Source organism: Ailuropoda melanoleuca, chromosome 2 (assembly GCF_002007445.2).
Source record: "Ailuropoda melanoleuca isolate Jingjing chromosome 2, ASM200744v2, whole genome shotgun sequence".
Classification (NCBI taxonomy): domain Eukaryota; kingdom Metazoa; phylum Chordata; class Mammalia; order Carnivora; family Ursidae; genus Ailuropoda; species Ailuropoda melanoleuca.
Window position 1 is genome coordinate 17,799,798 of NC_048219.1, and position 14,151 is coordinate 17,813,948.

Below are 14,151 nucleotides of genomic sequence, written 5' to 3' on the forward strand. Positions count from 1 at the left end.
GGCTTCGCGGTAGAGACGTAGAGGGGACCTGCCATGTGTCTGGAGGGAAAGCGCGGCTCCTCCACGCCGACCACAGGAAGGAGGGGTCACAGCTGAGCAGGCAGGCTGGCTCTCTGCGCCTGCATTTCCAGCTCTGGAGAGGCCCGCACTCACATCACCATCGCCACCATCCCTGAGCTGGTGCCGAGCAGGGCAGCTCTGGCCTGCGTGAGGCTGTGCAGTTATTATGAGCTTGGGCCCCGGAGCTGGTCAGACCTGGGCCCAGCTTCTGACTCTCCCTTATTGTGGGTGATTTTAGATAAGTTCCTCAGCCTTTCTGGGCTTCTGTTTCTTCTGTGAAATGGGGTGATAATGGTACCTGCTTCTCATGGTTGTAAGAATCCAATGAAATAATGCTTGTAAATAGTCCCATCACGGTGCCTGGCAAGTAGGAAATTCTCTGTGCCTCGCTAACGGTCCAGACCACCCGAAACTGTGGTTTCCAACAATGTTGTATCATGTCTCAGAATGCGGTGGGGTGAGTGGACTCGGCTAGCTGGTTTTCTGCTCCCTGTGGTATATCAGCTCACCGGGCCATGCATTCAGCTCTGCCCAGCAGGGACATTGAGATGGTTCTCTCCACGTAGCAAGGCTCATCATTCACTAATTCAGCCGAGGCGTCTCATAGCAAGGCGACCTGCTGGCTTCCAAAATGACAGGCCCAGTGTGCAGGCACTTAACAAGCTTGTTCATGTCCCAAGGCCCAGTGCGGTTGGTGGGGGAGGGGACCACATAGTGCAACCGCGGGGGCGAAGCTCATTGGGGCCACCGATGAAAGAGCCCACCACAGCCCCTGTCGTCTCGGTAGCCTAGCTGACAAACAGGAGGTTTCCAGAAAGACCTCAGAAGTTGTACGAAAAAGAAACCAAGCATCGTGAGGAATGTGAAAAGCAGTCTGGCTCCACGAGGGACGAGTGGCTGTGCTGTGGCCAGCTCACCGTGAGGGTTGGGCTCCCTGTACCTGCTTCTGAGAGGCCGCCTCCCGGTCACGCCGAGGGCGTGGTGGCTGCTCTGTAGGCAGCGTGGCCTTTCGTTCGGGCTGCTGAGCCCCTGCGGGCGCTGTCTGAGCCACCCACCAGCCTAGACCTGGCCCTCTGGGCCCTCGGACCCTCTCTCAGCCACGATGGGTCACGCACTCGGGTCCCTAGGTGGGTGGGTGACCTGGTGACGAGCTTACTTTCAGCTGGGACCTGGCCCTGGTTAGGCCTAGGGGGGTGCACACAGGGCCCCGGGCTGGACCAGGAACTGGGTTCTTTTCCGTTTAGTCTTTAGTGGTTTTGCTTATGGCTAGACCATAAATTCAGTAAGGGAGAGGAAGGGTGTCGAGATCAGTGAGTTCCCGATTGAGCTGCTGTGCCAGGCGGTTGGGCAGGGCCATGCAGAAGGTGCCGAGGGTGAGAGAAGTGTGTTGTCCGTCCTGGAGAGACACACTCTGACACGAGAGGGGGACAGTTGGGACAACAGTGGACGGACTGTTGTAAGGAGGCGCCATCTAAAGATGAGGTCCTGCCACTGGTTTCACTTTCCCCTTTGCGTGCAGCGTGGCTTCCAGAGAGCTCACGGATGGGCAACACTGTGCGTGCATTGAGTACTTCGTATAGTCATGTTTCCACTGGCTTTCGTTCGAATCACTGAACGGTCAACTGAATTGGGGAGAGAAATCGTAGTTTAGAGCTTAGGAATGACACTTGAAAATAATCAGTGTTGTTTGTAACTTTTCATAACATAAGTATTTGAATTTTTCAGACGCCAATTCTACAGAGTTTGACCCTAAGACCAGTCATCCTGTGGTGAGTCCAGTGTTTGAACCTCACCAGGGCATAGAAGGGCGTGGAGGGGGCATTCACGAGAGCGCTCGGTGCTCAGTGCTCAGACACAGGACGGAGACCACGGGGTCCGTCCATGGAACCCTCAGACTGACTGGATGGGAGGAACTTTTGTTTTTCATTATTTAATTTCTCACTGCTCTTCCCAGTTTGCTGCAGAAAATGTTTCAGACAGGTATCACCCCAGCCAACCAGGGTGGTTCCTGGTTAGAACAATTCTCCAGCCCCTTAGCCCCCAGGAGTAACACTGCTGACAGGAAACCCTGACGTGGGCCCCTACTGTGCGCCAGGCGCTGTCCTCACCACCTTAGAGATACTCGTCCATTGCCTCCCCGACCACCCGGGGAGACGGGCATGTTACTCAAGACCTGCGGGATATGGTGCTGACGTGTGTAAGGGTAACTAACGCTCGTGGAGGCCCACATCCCCCGTGGGATGGCTCCCGTCAGAGGAATGTGGCTCCTGGGGAGGGACAGCACCTTTATCCATCTTTGTATCTCCCGCCCGGGGGTTGACAGGCGTGTTCTCGATACCAGAGATGCTGTGATAAACAAGGCGGACAAGCTCTTGATCTCAGGGCATTTAAACAGCATCACTTTTCTCCTGTTGACTTGAAACTGACTTTGCTCAGGTGACGAGCTCAGGAGGGGAGAAGTGAAGGGTTTGAAGGGTGTGTCCTCACAGTGGTGGGAAAGCAGGGCCCAGAGATGGTCCTGGAGGCCAGGAGGTGCTCAGAGGAGCCTGGGACTGAGCAGTGTGCTGGGCTGTCGCTGCTCGGGGGCCTCGGCCTCTCTGCGGCCCACACGTTCACCGCGCTCCGGCCGGGACACGGTAGCCCTGAGAAGCATCCCTTTCTTCTGAGCAGCACATCAGTCCAGCGGAGGAGACGTGTGTTGTACCCTATCCTGTCTCGCGTCCATGCTGCTGCGTTAGTCTCCAGAACGTGCTGTGGCCCAGCAGCCCTCACGATCCCAAGCACTGGGGGCAGCCATGGCCAAGGGTGGGGGCAGCTGTGTGTTCCTGCAGTCAGGACGACAGGCGGGCGGCTTAAATCCCTGCCCAGCACAGGTTATGAATGATGAGAGGAAGGCCTTCCCCCAGCGGCGAGCGTCTCCTCCGAGCAATGGCTGGGGGTTCGAGCTTCTCCCAGGCCCTCGTCACCCCACGCAGCGTCTGCTAGCGGAAGCAGAGTGTGGCAGTGCGTGTCTGTGTTTTGAACCCTGCAGGTCATAGACATGCCGGAACACAACCCTGGGCAGATGGGCGGCACCATGAGGCTGGGCAAGAGGAGAACCCTGTTCCAGACCAAGAACTCAGTCATGAGTAAGAGCTGCCCCCCCGCCGGCCTGCCTCCAGCACGGCACGTCCAGGACGCACGTCTCGGGCTGCTGCTGGGGCTCCGAAGAGCCAGGCCGGCATTTTTGGTTTTGTTCTTGCTTTCGAGTTCTTTTTTCCCTTCCTACTCACGTTCTGTTAGGGCGCATGCGCGGTAATAGCCGAGAAGCCACGTGGCTCTTGGAAAAGCCCTCAGACAGTGCGCTCGGGGGCTGGGGGTCTGGCTGCGGGGGGCTCACCGGAAGGAGGCAGTGAGGGGCCGTCCACCGCAGTCCTTTCCCTAGGCCGTTGCGGTGAACCGGATTTAACCGCCGATGTTGGCACGTGCTGTCCCACAGAAAGGCAGTTAAAGCAGTAATAGGCGCTAAAGATTTAGGGAAAATTGGGGGAGGGAAATATTGAGAATGACTTCAGTCAGTCTCGCTCTCTTGCTCACAGGGAGAATTCTGACTTTATATAAGCAGGGCCCCTCGTGGCTGTCATCGTTTGAATCCCTTGAGTAGGTAACCGGGCAGCGCTGGTGCCGAGGCGCTCTGCTGACCGTGACTTAACTGCACAGCTCCCCCCAGGGCCACCTCTGTAGCTCTGGAAGGGTCTTTCTCGGTTCAGCTGTTCACTGCGTCCTGCTGTGTTTTCCAGGGCAGTTTCCAGCGGAAAGTGCTTTGTACCGCAGTAATCATGCGTTTGGCGGGGTGGGATGGAAATGCCTGTCTCTGTGACGGTTGTTCCTGGCGTGGTCAAAAAGTCAGAGCTCGGGAGCAAGTCTCCACTGCGCTGCTGCGGGCAGGTGGCCGGGGTTGGCGGGAGAGCCCGAGTGCGGCCTTCAGAGGGCCGGGCCGCGTCGCCGTAGAAAGTACACTGGGAAGCGGGATGTGGTTCTGAGTGGATTCTTTCGTGCATCAGAATTCTTGCCTCAGTGTGCTTTCTTTCGCCAGGGAAGCTCTACGGAGATCCAGATTACCTGGAAGAGAGGCACCGCCACAGATTTGAGGTGAGGAGTTGAGCTTAGTGACCTTTCAACTTTTGTCCCTCCGGCGACTCTGGAAACGCAGCAAGCTGAGAGGCTTACTCTTGCCGTGTCCGCAGGTGAATCCAGTCCTGAAGAAGTGTTTGGAAGAGCAAGGCCTGAAGTTCGTGGGCCAGGACGTTGGGGGAGAGAGGATGGAGATCGTGGAGCTGGAGGGTGAGCACGGGGCGGCCGTGGGTGGGGGCTGGGAGCGCTGACCGGGCGGCGGAGGGAACAGCCCTGCCCTGCGGGGGGTGCCCTTGGGAACAGGTGCCCGGAGCCCCGGGGAGCCCATCCTCCCGCGGGCAGCACTGCACTCTGGCCTTGGTCCTTATTCTCTAGAACGAGAGCTCACCCTTGGTCCTTGAGCCCCACTTCTGATCTGAGGAAGCCGGGGAGCAGGGCCGGCCAGGTGGGAACCCTGGACAGGAGGTCCCGTCAGCCAGCAGGCGACAGCGTGTGGGGCCAGGGCGTCTGCTCCCCCAGCTTTGTGGCTGCCTTCACTCAGGTTCTGATTAAGACGCTGTTTTTAGATAACTGTAGGGACTGTAGAAACGTGAAACCTCTGACAGCGTTTGCTCTTCTGTGTTATTTGCACACGACGAAAGTGCTGCTTTTGCGTTTCTGTTTCAGATCATCCATTCTTTGTTGGGGTTCAGTACCACCCTGAGTTCCTGTCCAGGCCCATCAAGCCTTCGCCTCCGTACTTTGGCCTCCTGCTGGCCTCCGTGGGGAGGCTCCCGCATTACCTCCAGAAAGGCTGCAGGCTCTCGCCCAGGTGCGGTCACTCTTCTCTAGTCCGTCGGGGGTCCCCAGCTCGTCTCAGCCAGCCTGCTCTCCTCCCTGGGGTCCCCTCGGGCTGCGTGTGTGCTGCCGGACCTTCCCCTGGCACGGGGGCCGGGCCCTCACTGTGGCATCTGGGCCCTGCGGTCCCTGGGGTGCTGGCTTTCCTGCGCTGGTGGCCACAGCCCCGCTGGATCCCCGCCTCGCTGCTACCTTTCTCTGGAACTAGTCACTCACTCTGAGTGAAGTATGTACCGAACGTTTATCTTTTCTAACTAGAAGAGGAGAATTCCTCTACAGCCCGTGCCAAATACATCAGGCTGAGTAGCGCCTCCCTGATTCCCGCTGTGTGTGGACAAGGGTCCTGTGGTGATGGTGGCTAGGAAACCAGAGAAGGAGAGCGGGTCTGTGGTGGGAGACGATGAATAAACCATCCGAATTCCACAGGGACACCTACAGTGACAGGAGCGGAAGCAGCTCCCCCGACTCTGAAATCACCGAATTGAAGTTCCCGTCAATAAATCACGACTGATGGTAACGTAAGTGGCGTTTCTCAGCTCTAGTATCTTCCTTTCTTTGTTTTAATGGTGGTAACACTAGAATTGTAAGATATCATGAAAGTTTGGTGGCGAGGATTTTCTCTGCCAGAGAATGTAAGTGGTAAGGTCAGTGTGGGCACCAGGTAGGCGAGGCCCCTTTCAGCGACCACGTCAGTGTCCCCAGGGCCTTGGGGTCTCCAGTGCGGGGCGGAGGGGACACCAGCCGCTGGGCAGTTGTCTTGTCGCCGATGGTGACATTCAGGTGCCAGTCTGACCAGATCTGGGGGAACTGGGCTCCCAGACCCTGTTATCTCATGGAGCCATAAACTTGGCGATCTTGAAGGTGGTGCCCAGTGTGACAAAATGGGCACGTTTGCAAACTCAGGCTTTCGCCAGGAAGTGCTTTAAAATTGACACAACATTCAACACTTATGTTGATTGCTGCTTATTCTGGAAATCCTTTGAAATCTGAACAATTATCGGGCAAACTTGGAATGTCGGCCTTTCCGGTGACGGGGTTTGTAGGTTTATGACGTGGGGTGGCTGCGGGCCCTGCCGTAAGTTATACTCAGTGTTACTCTGATAACCGAGTGAACTGTGTTCACCGCCTGCTGGGGGGAGCATCAGGAGGGGCTTGGGGGGGTCAGGAATCCGTGGGGCCCGAAAGGAGAACCAGGGGTGTGCTGCGGTCCCGTAGGTGGGGGCCCCAGCACGGGGGGAGAGCTCCCGCTGCGCGGCATGGGCGGGCGGCCCCCTGAGCCCTGCACACCTTGCGTTCACCGCAGAGGCCTCTGGGCTGCGCGGGGTGGTCTCATGGGCGCGCAGCGGTGCCCTCCCGCCCCGGACGCCCAGCCGCCCGGCCTGGTCTACTCCATCTCTCCGGTTGGCCGCGGGCTGCCTGCCCGTCTGAGACGCTGCCCCAGAGCGAAAGCAGAGGTTCAGTCGGGGGCTGGCTGTGGGTTAAGTCTGGAATCTCCCTGCCGCAGGCTCTCCGGGGAGGCGGGGGGCACTGGCCAGAAGGCTCGTGCTGGGGTGGAGGAAGAAGCCTCGTAAGTTCTGGAAAGGGTGGGATCGTGCAGGGTTTACGAAGGAACCCCCGTCGGGTTCCTGCTACTGGTCGTCACGGGGAGCGGCCGGTCCGCTGTCGCAGCTGATCCGCTGTCGCAGCCGGCTGCTAACTCTCCCCCGCTCGCGAGCGCGTCCTGTAACCGCTCTCATGTGTGTGTTTGTTTTCAAACAGGGCGATTCAAGGGAGCCTTCGGACTGTGAGAGTTTACAAGCTTTGATTTTACACTCAGCTTTTGACACTTCCTTTAAATTATGTTTTTATTAAGATTATTTTATTACGGGGGAAAGGTATTTGGAAGACTCTGTGACTCGCATGTCCCATCCTGTGTGTCGGCCCCTCCCCAGTGCCACCCCGTGTCGACACCCCACGTGGTCCCCGCCGGGCTCCACCGAGGAGGGGGTCCTCTGGGCGGGGGGTGGATGACACACGCGCCAGGGGAGTGCCCATCGATCACCTCGTTTGTCCAACTACCTCCCGTCCTCGTGGAGGACGTGTGTAGCCCGTTGCTTCCCCTGGAATGCCTAGACCACAAGGCGTGTGTCCTGTGGGCCGAGCGCGGAGGGATCATGTTAGCGAGGGCTGACGACACTTGGTGCTGGTAACCCCAGGGCACTGCCTGCCACCCGGAGTGGCGAAACCGGAACGGCCTCGGCACCGCTCGCTCTGCGGGGCCTCCCACTGCCCACGGCGGCAGGGACGCGGTGGCCGAAGGGAACGGCCCGTTTGGTGTCACATGGAATGGCGAGCAGTCGGTCTCTCCGGAGTGCGGTTTCAGAGTCCCTGTCCTCTGGCCGCGTGTCCCTCCCTGGAGCTGGGAAGTACTCCTTGCATCAAGGGGTTGCTTAAAAAAAAAAAAAAACGAATCTTTTGGGGAAACTGCCTCTCAAAGCCTCTCCCATATAGACAGCTTTGCCCGAGGGGAGTTTTTCCTTCCAGAACGGTGTTACTGCAGTTGAAATGCAATCTGAAAAGCTATTTTCTTAACGTGGTGTAATCATAGGCACCGCCGCGTGCCCGCTGTCCTCTGGCTAAGACTCCGTGTATACTCTAACTTAAGAAATAAAGAACGCAGAACGAGCCACACTTGTTGTGTCGTGCTCTTCCTGTCGCGGCTGGGTGGGCAATGTCTGAGTGCGGTCCCGCGTGCGCCGGTGTCACCTCAGTGGTCAGCACCTGGCTGTCCTCCGGTGGGGCGGCCTTACGTGGATGAGCTGACCGTCTGCGTAAAAACTGAGAGGAGCCTTTCTTTTTGGTGGGAAACCAGAATTTCCCCCCCAAGCCTTCAAATTTAGGTTCCCAGCACGCAGAGATGCCAAGAAGCGTGGGTGCTGTTTGATCTGGGGAAAGGGGATGGGCCGGGTAATTTATGGGGGCCCTTCCCTCTGCGGGCGTGGATGGGGCACCTTGCGTGTGACCAGGGAGCAGCAGACAGCCGCTGTCAGCCAGCAGGACGGCTTTATCCGCCGCTGGTCCTCCCGCTCCTCGGCCTTCCGCGTCCAGGGCAGTGTCCTGAGTGGTTTCTCCTCCGGAGTGAAATTAGCGGTACTGACTACACTCCTTGTGGCCTGTTGCTGCCATGGGTCCCCACCCACCCTCTGCTCAGCCCCCCGCCTCGTGAGCTGGCTCCCCCGTACAGTCTGACACGAGGCTCAGGCTGGGTTGCTTCTCAGCTGCCTTTCCTCACTGACGTGAGAGAAACCTGAAGCTAGGGTTCCCGTCCTGACCAAGCGAGAGCAACCGCGCCGCCTTTGTCTCCGTTTCTCGCGGACCAAGCTAAAATGTGTCGCTTACAGAGATCCTCATGCTTGTCTTGGAACTTTGAGTGTGGCTGATGGGGCGGGATTCTAACCACTGTTCCCACTTGGCGGTCTCATCAGACAGTCTTGAGTCATTTTTGTAAGAGCCATTCCCCAAACAGGGCTCTGATGTGCTCAGTGGTGACAGCAGTGCTTCCTGCGACAGGACTCAGTTGGGTGTGGGATGGTTCCCGTGTTCCCGGGGCCTCAGCCGACCCGTTGATAAGTGCTGGCCACTTGGATAACCTTTGTGGAGAAGGACGCCGGCTGGCTTTCCAGGACTGGTAGAGCCTGACCAGCCCTGCCACCCGGGCTGTGGCAGTGGGGACCGTAGCACTTCAACCCAGCTGCTCCATGCCGGTGCTTAGCAGCCTGGAGCAGCTCACGCCACGGCTGCACCTTCTCTTTGTGGCCATGGGCTGTGTCCCAGGAAGGGCACTTCTGAGGCTCGTGCTGCCTGGACCAGCATGTAGCCTGTGCTGGGCCCGTGGCAGCTGCTCCCGGATGCCTCCTCTCTGACTTCTGAGCAGCACATCCTCTGTGGGGCTCTCAGGGAGCCTTGTAAACTTGGTTCAGGCCCTGTGTTTGGGTGACCGAGGAGCCCCACGGAAGAGGGGCAGGAGTTGGGTAGGTAACGTGTCATGAGCCAGGCCTCCCTTATTAGCGTGTTTGGTAAGTGGGAAGAGCAAGTCCCAGCTGCTGAGCCCGGCGCGGGGGGTGGGGGGTCTCCTGGCTGATGCAGCAGGGGCTGCTCTGTCTACTCCGAGCGTGCGACCTGGTCTTTAAGGCCGAGCTGGAATGGATCGCCACCTTCATGGTCATGGCCCCACAGCTCGGGGTGGGAGGAGCCGCTGGCTGGCTCCGCCTCCTGGACAGGTGGGCTGGGCGTGGTCTCAGGGCTCAGCTGCGTCCAGCTGGCTGACCGAGCAACCTAGAAAGAACCATCCTTGCCCCAGGTGCATGTAATTTATTCAAGAGCTTTGACAATCACAATTCCAGAGAGCCCAGGGCGGGGGCTGCAGGGTGGCCTGTCTGCCCCATAGCCACTGTGGCGGAGTGTGCCTAGCCATCAGCAGAAGGACTTTCCCAGGAGGACACGTTCCTTTCTGGCCTGTCTCGCTGCTGGAGTCGGAGACCCCAGACTGGGCAAAATGAGCATGTGAGGAAGCAGGGCAGTCCCTTACAGCTCGGCCCGAAGATGGCTCCGGACGAGTGTTCACCAGTTCCTTCTGGAAGGTGCCTGGGGAATCAGGCTAAGAGCAGTGTCTCAGCTCCATAGACGGCGGTTGGCTCAGGATTGAAGCCCGCGCACGGGCGGTTGAAGGAGCGAGGACGGACGCTCTGCCGTCCACCTCCGAGCAGCCCAGATGGGTTTTCCCGGGAGGACGTGGGCTCAGGTAGGAAGTCCCGCATCTGCCGGTACAGCCGGCCTCCCCGCGCCGCCCGCCCGCCAGGCGCTCACAGGACACAGCAGGTGCAGGAGGCGGGCGCGCGCTGCTGCAGCTGCTGCTGGAGCTGCTCCTTCTCCGCCGTCAGCACCTGCAGCCTCTGCTCCAGCTTGCTCAGCTCGGCCGCCCACTTCTGCGGGCGCCACGGAGCCAGAGGTCCACACGGGGAACGCCCGGGGCTGGGCCCCTCCGCCCACGATTGAACCGAAGGAGGAGGGCCTGGGGTGGGGGGGCGGGGGGAGGGGGCGCTACTCGAGGCCACGAGGAGCCACACAGGCCCCACGAGGTGGGAGCCCGGTCCCTAGCCGCGACGCCAGCCCTGGCGAGCCAGCCCTGGGTCTTGAGGGAAGCCGCCTGCGCCGAGGCCTGCCAGCATCCCAGAGCCCGGGCTGACCCACTCTCTGGAGCCTCTCCAGGCTCCAGGGGCAGACCTGGGTTGGTGGCCGCCCGGCCACGTCCTTCTCTCTCACCTGCAGCGCCTGCCCTGCTCTGCTTCTCTGCCACCTGATGTTGCCCTCGAAAAGGCTTTTTTTTGGGACTCTGTCCAGCACTAACTGCCCGCTCATCGTAAGGGTCTCCCCCCAGATGCACTACAGTCTTTGGGGTGGTCTTCAACCTTCTCCATATGCCCCTCCCCCGGCTCGCCCAGCCACATGATGGGGAACACGGAATGAGTGGGGTTCCTTCAATCCAGCCCCTTCCCTGTTCTCGCGGGTGACAGAGCACCGGGGGGCGGTGGGGGGTGGTGGCTCGTCCCCGGCCTGCGCACGAGGGTCCCCACCCCGGCCGCTCACCTGCCTGCACCACTCCTGGATGGCGTGGCCGGACAGCGGGCCCTGGATGCTCCCGTCCCGCCGCAGGAACACCTCCCCCTGGTCGGTCTCGTAGAGCTGCGGCTCGGCCTGGGCCCTGGGGGCGTGCACGCTCAGGCGGATCACCTTGGTGAGGGCGACAGCGACTCTGGCAGGCACTGCAGCCCCCGCCATCCCGCCTCGCTCACTCCTGGGGGCTCCTGGGGCAGCCTGGGCGGGGGTTGGGAGCCGGGGGGCGGGGGACTCCCAGCCTCTCCTCCCATCACTCTTCCCGGTCCCCTTGGCCCCTGTCCCGAAGCAGCCCAGCTCAGCAGAGTAGAGGCCGGCTGGCCCTCGTTGAGTGCGGGGACAAGACAGACCCGGAGACCTTCCTGGCGGCGGCTCACCTTGAGGGGCGTGCTGGGGGCAGAGGCGCTGACCACCGGGATGAAGGAGAGCGAGTAGGCGTCGGGGAAGACCTGGGGCTGGAAGCCCTGCAGGATGGAGTCCACCAGCAGGCGCACGCGGTCCTCGTCGCGGTGGCCGCAGGGGACGCCCTGCACCAGGCCGCTGTCCTCGACGCCCACGAACAGGCTGCCGCCCTCGCTGTTGAGGAAGGCGCACACGTAACGTCGCAGGTGGTGCTTGAAGGCCAGGCTCAGGTACTCGCCACCGCCGCGCTTGAACTCCACGCCGCGCGTCTCGTTGCCCAGGAAGGTGCCCTGGAAGAGGCGCTCCTGGCCCAGGATCTCCTGGTGCGCGATGGCGCTGTCGGAGCGCGTGCCCCCGGGTTGGCCCCTGGGCCTCTGCGGGACCCTCACTGGGGTGCTGTGGGCGGGTCTGGGGTTGGGACGGGGGCTCGGGCTGCTGTCCTCCTCCTGCTGGGGCGAGGGGTGAGAGTCAGGAGCCCTGAGGCTGGTGGCGAGAGGGACGGGACACCTCCTTCTGCCTGGGGCCCAGCCGCTCAGGCATCCTGATGCCCCCTCCCAGGCAGAGGGGCCTAATTCTGCCCACCGTCCTGTAGCCAGTGCGGGAAAGCCGCTGAGGCAAGGGTTTGAACCGCCACTGCTCCTTCCTGCTGGGCTGTGGGATGCATGGTGGGTACGACGAGCTCTCCTTCCTGGGCTGGGAGCTGGAGCTGCTGTGGCCAGTGTCTTCCCGCTCAGTGACAGACAGGCCTCTGCGGCCCAGGGCCAGATTACTCCTGGAGACGGCTCAGCACCCTGACGTCCCCCGTGGCTGGTCTCTGAATGGATGGGGGGGTCCCCAGAAACCCGCCCCTTTCCTGGTCTCCCTGAAATGCCTATTGCTTTCTGGACCACTGACCAGTCCTCCTGAATCTCAGCCCTCCTTCAGCCCTTCCAGGAAACCCCTTCCATGGTTTCTGCTCTGTTCCAGGGCTCAGGGCCATTGGCCCAGTCTGGGCCCAGTCTGGGCCTCATCGCGGCCTCCCTACCTCCAGGCTCCTCCCATCCCATCCCCCCTCCTCGCTGACCCTGGAGGCAGGACGACTCTCACTCCTCCCCTACTGGGTTCTCTGCTGCTGTCCCTGGCTCCTTGCTGCCTCCCGGTCTCCAGCAGTGGTTTCTGGGGCCGGCAGCGCAGTGGGGGCTGGGGCACGGTGGTGAGGGGCACATCCCTACCAGCCCCGCGGCTCCCAGAGAAGACAGTTTATCGGAACCATGAGGCAAGTGTCACACCAACGTGAAGTCAGGCTCACAGAGCTGCTCAGTTCTGGAACAACTGAAACACCGCAGAGTTTTCATCCCCCAAAAAAGGGAAACCAAGACCACCTGTCTCACGGAGTGCCCAGCCTCAGCTGCACTGAGTCGATGCTCCCTCCCCGGCCCGCACTCTGCTGTGGTCTTGCGGCCCCCTCGGGGCCTGGGCCCTGCCCTCTGGCCCGGCTTTCTTCCTAGCTCCTCGGCAGCCTGCAGCTGTTGCTCCAGGGCCACCTAATGGCTTGCCCTTCTGCAAATGGGACATTCCCCTCCCCGTGTCCCCTGCCTAGAACGTCCTTCCACTTCCTAAATCCCAGCTGGGATTTCAGTTCTTCTGTGAGGCTGTCCCCACAGCCGGGTCTGGCTCTGCTCAGAGATGAGGAGCTTTCCCGCCTGGCCTGGAGCGGACACCGATGGCGGTCAACTGAAGGAACGAGGTGGGCCGAGGGGACAACGCGCGTACCCTAGGGCCCGGGCTGGCCCCAGAGGATGGAATGCGGAAGGACCTGGGGAGGAGGCCCCGCGCTTTGGCCTCTCTTCACGGGCTTCCAGGCTGGAGGCAAACGGGAAGCGCCGGGGCTTCTGGGGCCGAGTGGACGGACGGGCCAGCCTCAGGCTCTGTCATCTGAGTAGCAGCCCCCCAGGCTGCAGATCTGTTCCCGGCCCCTCCAAGACACGCCCTCAGCGCTGCCTGCCCCCCGGCACAGGCCCTCCACGCCCGGCTCCCTGGGGCTCTGTGGCTCGCGGGCCTGGGGGCTTTACCCTCGGCAGCTCGCGGGCCTCGCGGGCCTGGGGGCTGTCCCTTACCTCTCGGCAGCTCGAGGGCCCCCGGCCGTCGCCCAGCACCAGCTCCTTCCCGCGGGCCGTCAGCTCCGTGGGGATCCGGTGCTCCTCCAGGGCCGTTTGCAGGCGCCGGGGGAGGGAGGCCAGCGTGTCCTCGTGGGCGGTCACCTGCACCAGCGCATAGGCCTTCCGTGGCCGCCTCACCACCTCGACGCGCTCGCGCGCCACCGGCAGCCCCAGCCGCTCCAGCGTGTCCCGCAGCAGGCAGGTGAGCACAGGCACCGAGAACCGCGGGTTCAGGTGGCCCACGTGGAGAACGTGCGTGCCGGGTGCTGGCTCGAGGCCTGAGCCCTCAGGCGGGGACGCTTCCCCCGGCGGCTCCTGCGGGGGCCGCTGGCCCGGGGGCTCCATGAGGGGCTGCCGCCCCTGTGTTCGCCGTGATCTCTTCCTGGGGGTCTCTGGAGAGGTCTCCCTCTGAAGGGCTTCTGGGATTCCTCACGGCCTCCCAGGGGGCTCAGGGGGAGCCGAGGCTCCCGGGAGGTTCACGGATGGGCGGGGGCTGGGCAGGGCCAGAGAGAGGGAGGGAGGGTAGCGGGCCAGCCGAAGGGGCCTGCCACCCACCCAAGGCCTAGGACAGGAAGGAGGGCAGCCAGACGGCGCCGGGGCAGCCAGCAGGGCGTGCGGGCCTGCGCCTCCGTTCCACAGAAGGGAAGACCGAGGGGACGCGCCTCGGGAGGGGCAGAGGGACCCAGAACTCAGGTCTGAGGGGCCCGTCACATCCCTTTATGGGCCCCAGGCCACCTGTCCTCCCCCCACCGGCCCACAGGCAGGAGGAAACGCTTCGGGTTCCCTGCCCATCAGAGCTGACTGCTGCCTCCGGGCCCCAGGGAAGCCTTTGCGAGGGGCCTTTGGAGAGGAAGCCGTCACCCAGGGCTCGGAGGACTGGGGACCGGCGGCGGCCGCTCTGCTGCTTCTCCTCGCCCGGCCCGAGCTGATGTGAGCCTCCCCGAGGCTC

At 61.7% G+C, this 14,151-nt stretch overlaps 2 protein-coding genes across 3 annotated transcripts in view; one reads left to right on the plus strand and one right to left on the minus strand.

Moving 5' to 3' along the window:
• CTPS1 (CTP synthase 1) overlaps window positions 1-7,680 on the plus strand; it is a 29,609-nt gene extending 21,929 nt beyond the window's left edge. Inside the window, exons 13-19 of the mRNA XM_002928917.4 lie at window positions 1,786-1,829; window positions 3,092-3,188; window positions 4,136-4,191; window positions 4,287-4,383; window positions 4,840-4,984; window positions 5,437-5,528; window positions 6,769-7,680. Of these exons, the coding sequence (XP_002928963.1) occupies window positions 1,786-1,829; window positions 3,092-3,188; window positions 4,136-4,191; window positions 4,287-4,383; window positions 4,840-4,984; window positions 5,437-5,521 (524 nt within the window). The 3' untranslated portion in view covers window positions 5,522-5,528; window positions 6,769-7,680. The remainder of the gene's footprint in view (window positions 1-1,785; window positions 1,830-3,091; window positions 3,189-4,135; window positions 4,192-4,286; window positions 4,384-4,839; window positions 4,985-5,436; window positions 5,529-6,768) is intronic.
• On the minus strand, window positions 1,573-13,585 carry SLFNL1 (schlafen like 1). Of its 2 annotated transcripts, none has more exons than XM_034650296.1 (4): window positions 13,161-13,585; window positions 11,040-11,510; window positions 10,636-10,779; window positions 1,573-1,682 (listed from the first exon to the last, which is right to left on the minus strand). In XM_034650296.1, the coding sequence occupies exons 1-4, from the start codon at window positions 13,545-13,547 to the stop codon at window positions 1,668-1,670; spliced, it is 1,017 nt and encodes a 338-aa protein (XP_034506187.1). In that variant the 5' UTR covers window positions 13,548-13,585; the 3' UTR covers window positions 1,573-1,667. The 2 variants fall into 2 exon arrangements, with proteins under 2 accessions (XP_034506187.1, XP_034506180.1); XM_034650289.1 differs by lacking the exon at window positions 1,573-1,682 and adding an exon at window positions 9,215-9,974.
• Window positions 13,586-14,151: the final 566 nt, after the last annotated feature.

Excerpts from the sequence above, each read along its gene's own strand:
- SLFNL1 (XM_034650289.1), bottom strand. The coding sequence starts at position 13,547 with ATGGAGCCCCCGGGCCAGCGGCCCCCGCAGGAGCCGCCGGGGGAAGCG. Across the intron at positions 11,511-13,160 it reads GGCCCTCGAGCTGCCGAGAG|GAGGAGGACAGCAGCCCGAG; the intron begins GTAAGGGACAGC and ends TCGCCCCAGCAG. Across the intron at positions 10,780-11,039 it reads CCCCCAGCACGCCCCTCAAG|GTGATCCGCCTGAGCGTGCA; the intron begins GTGAGCCGCCGC and ends GCCCTCACCAAG.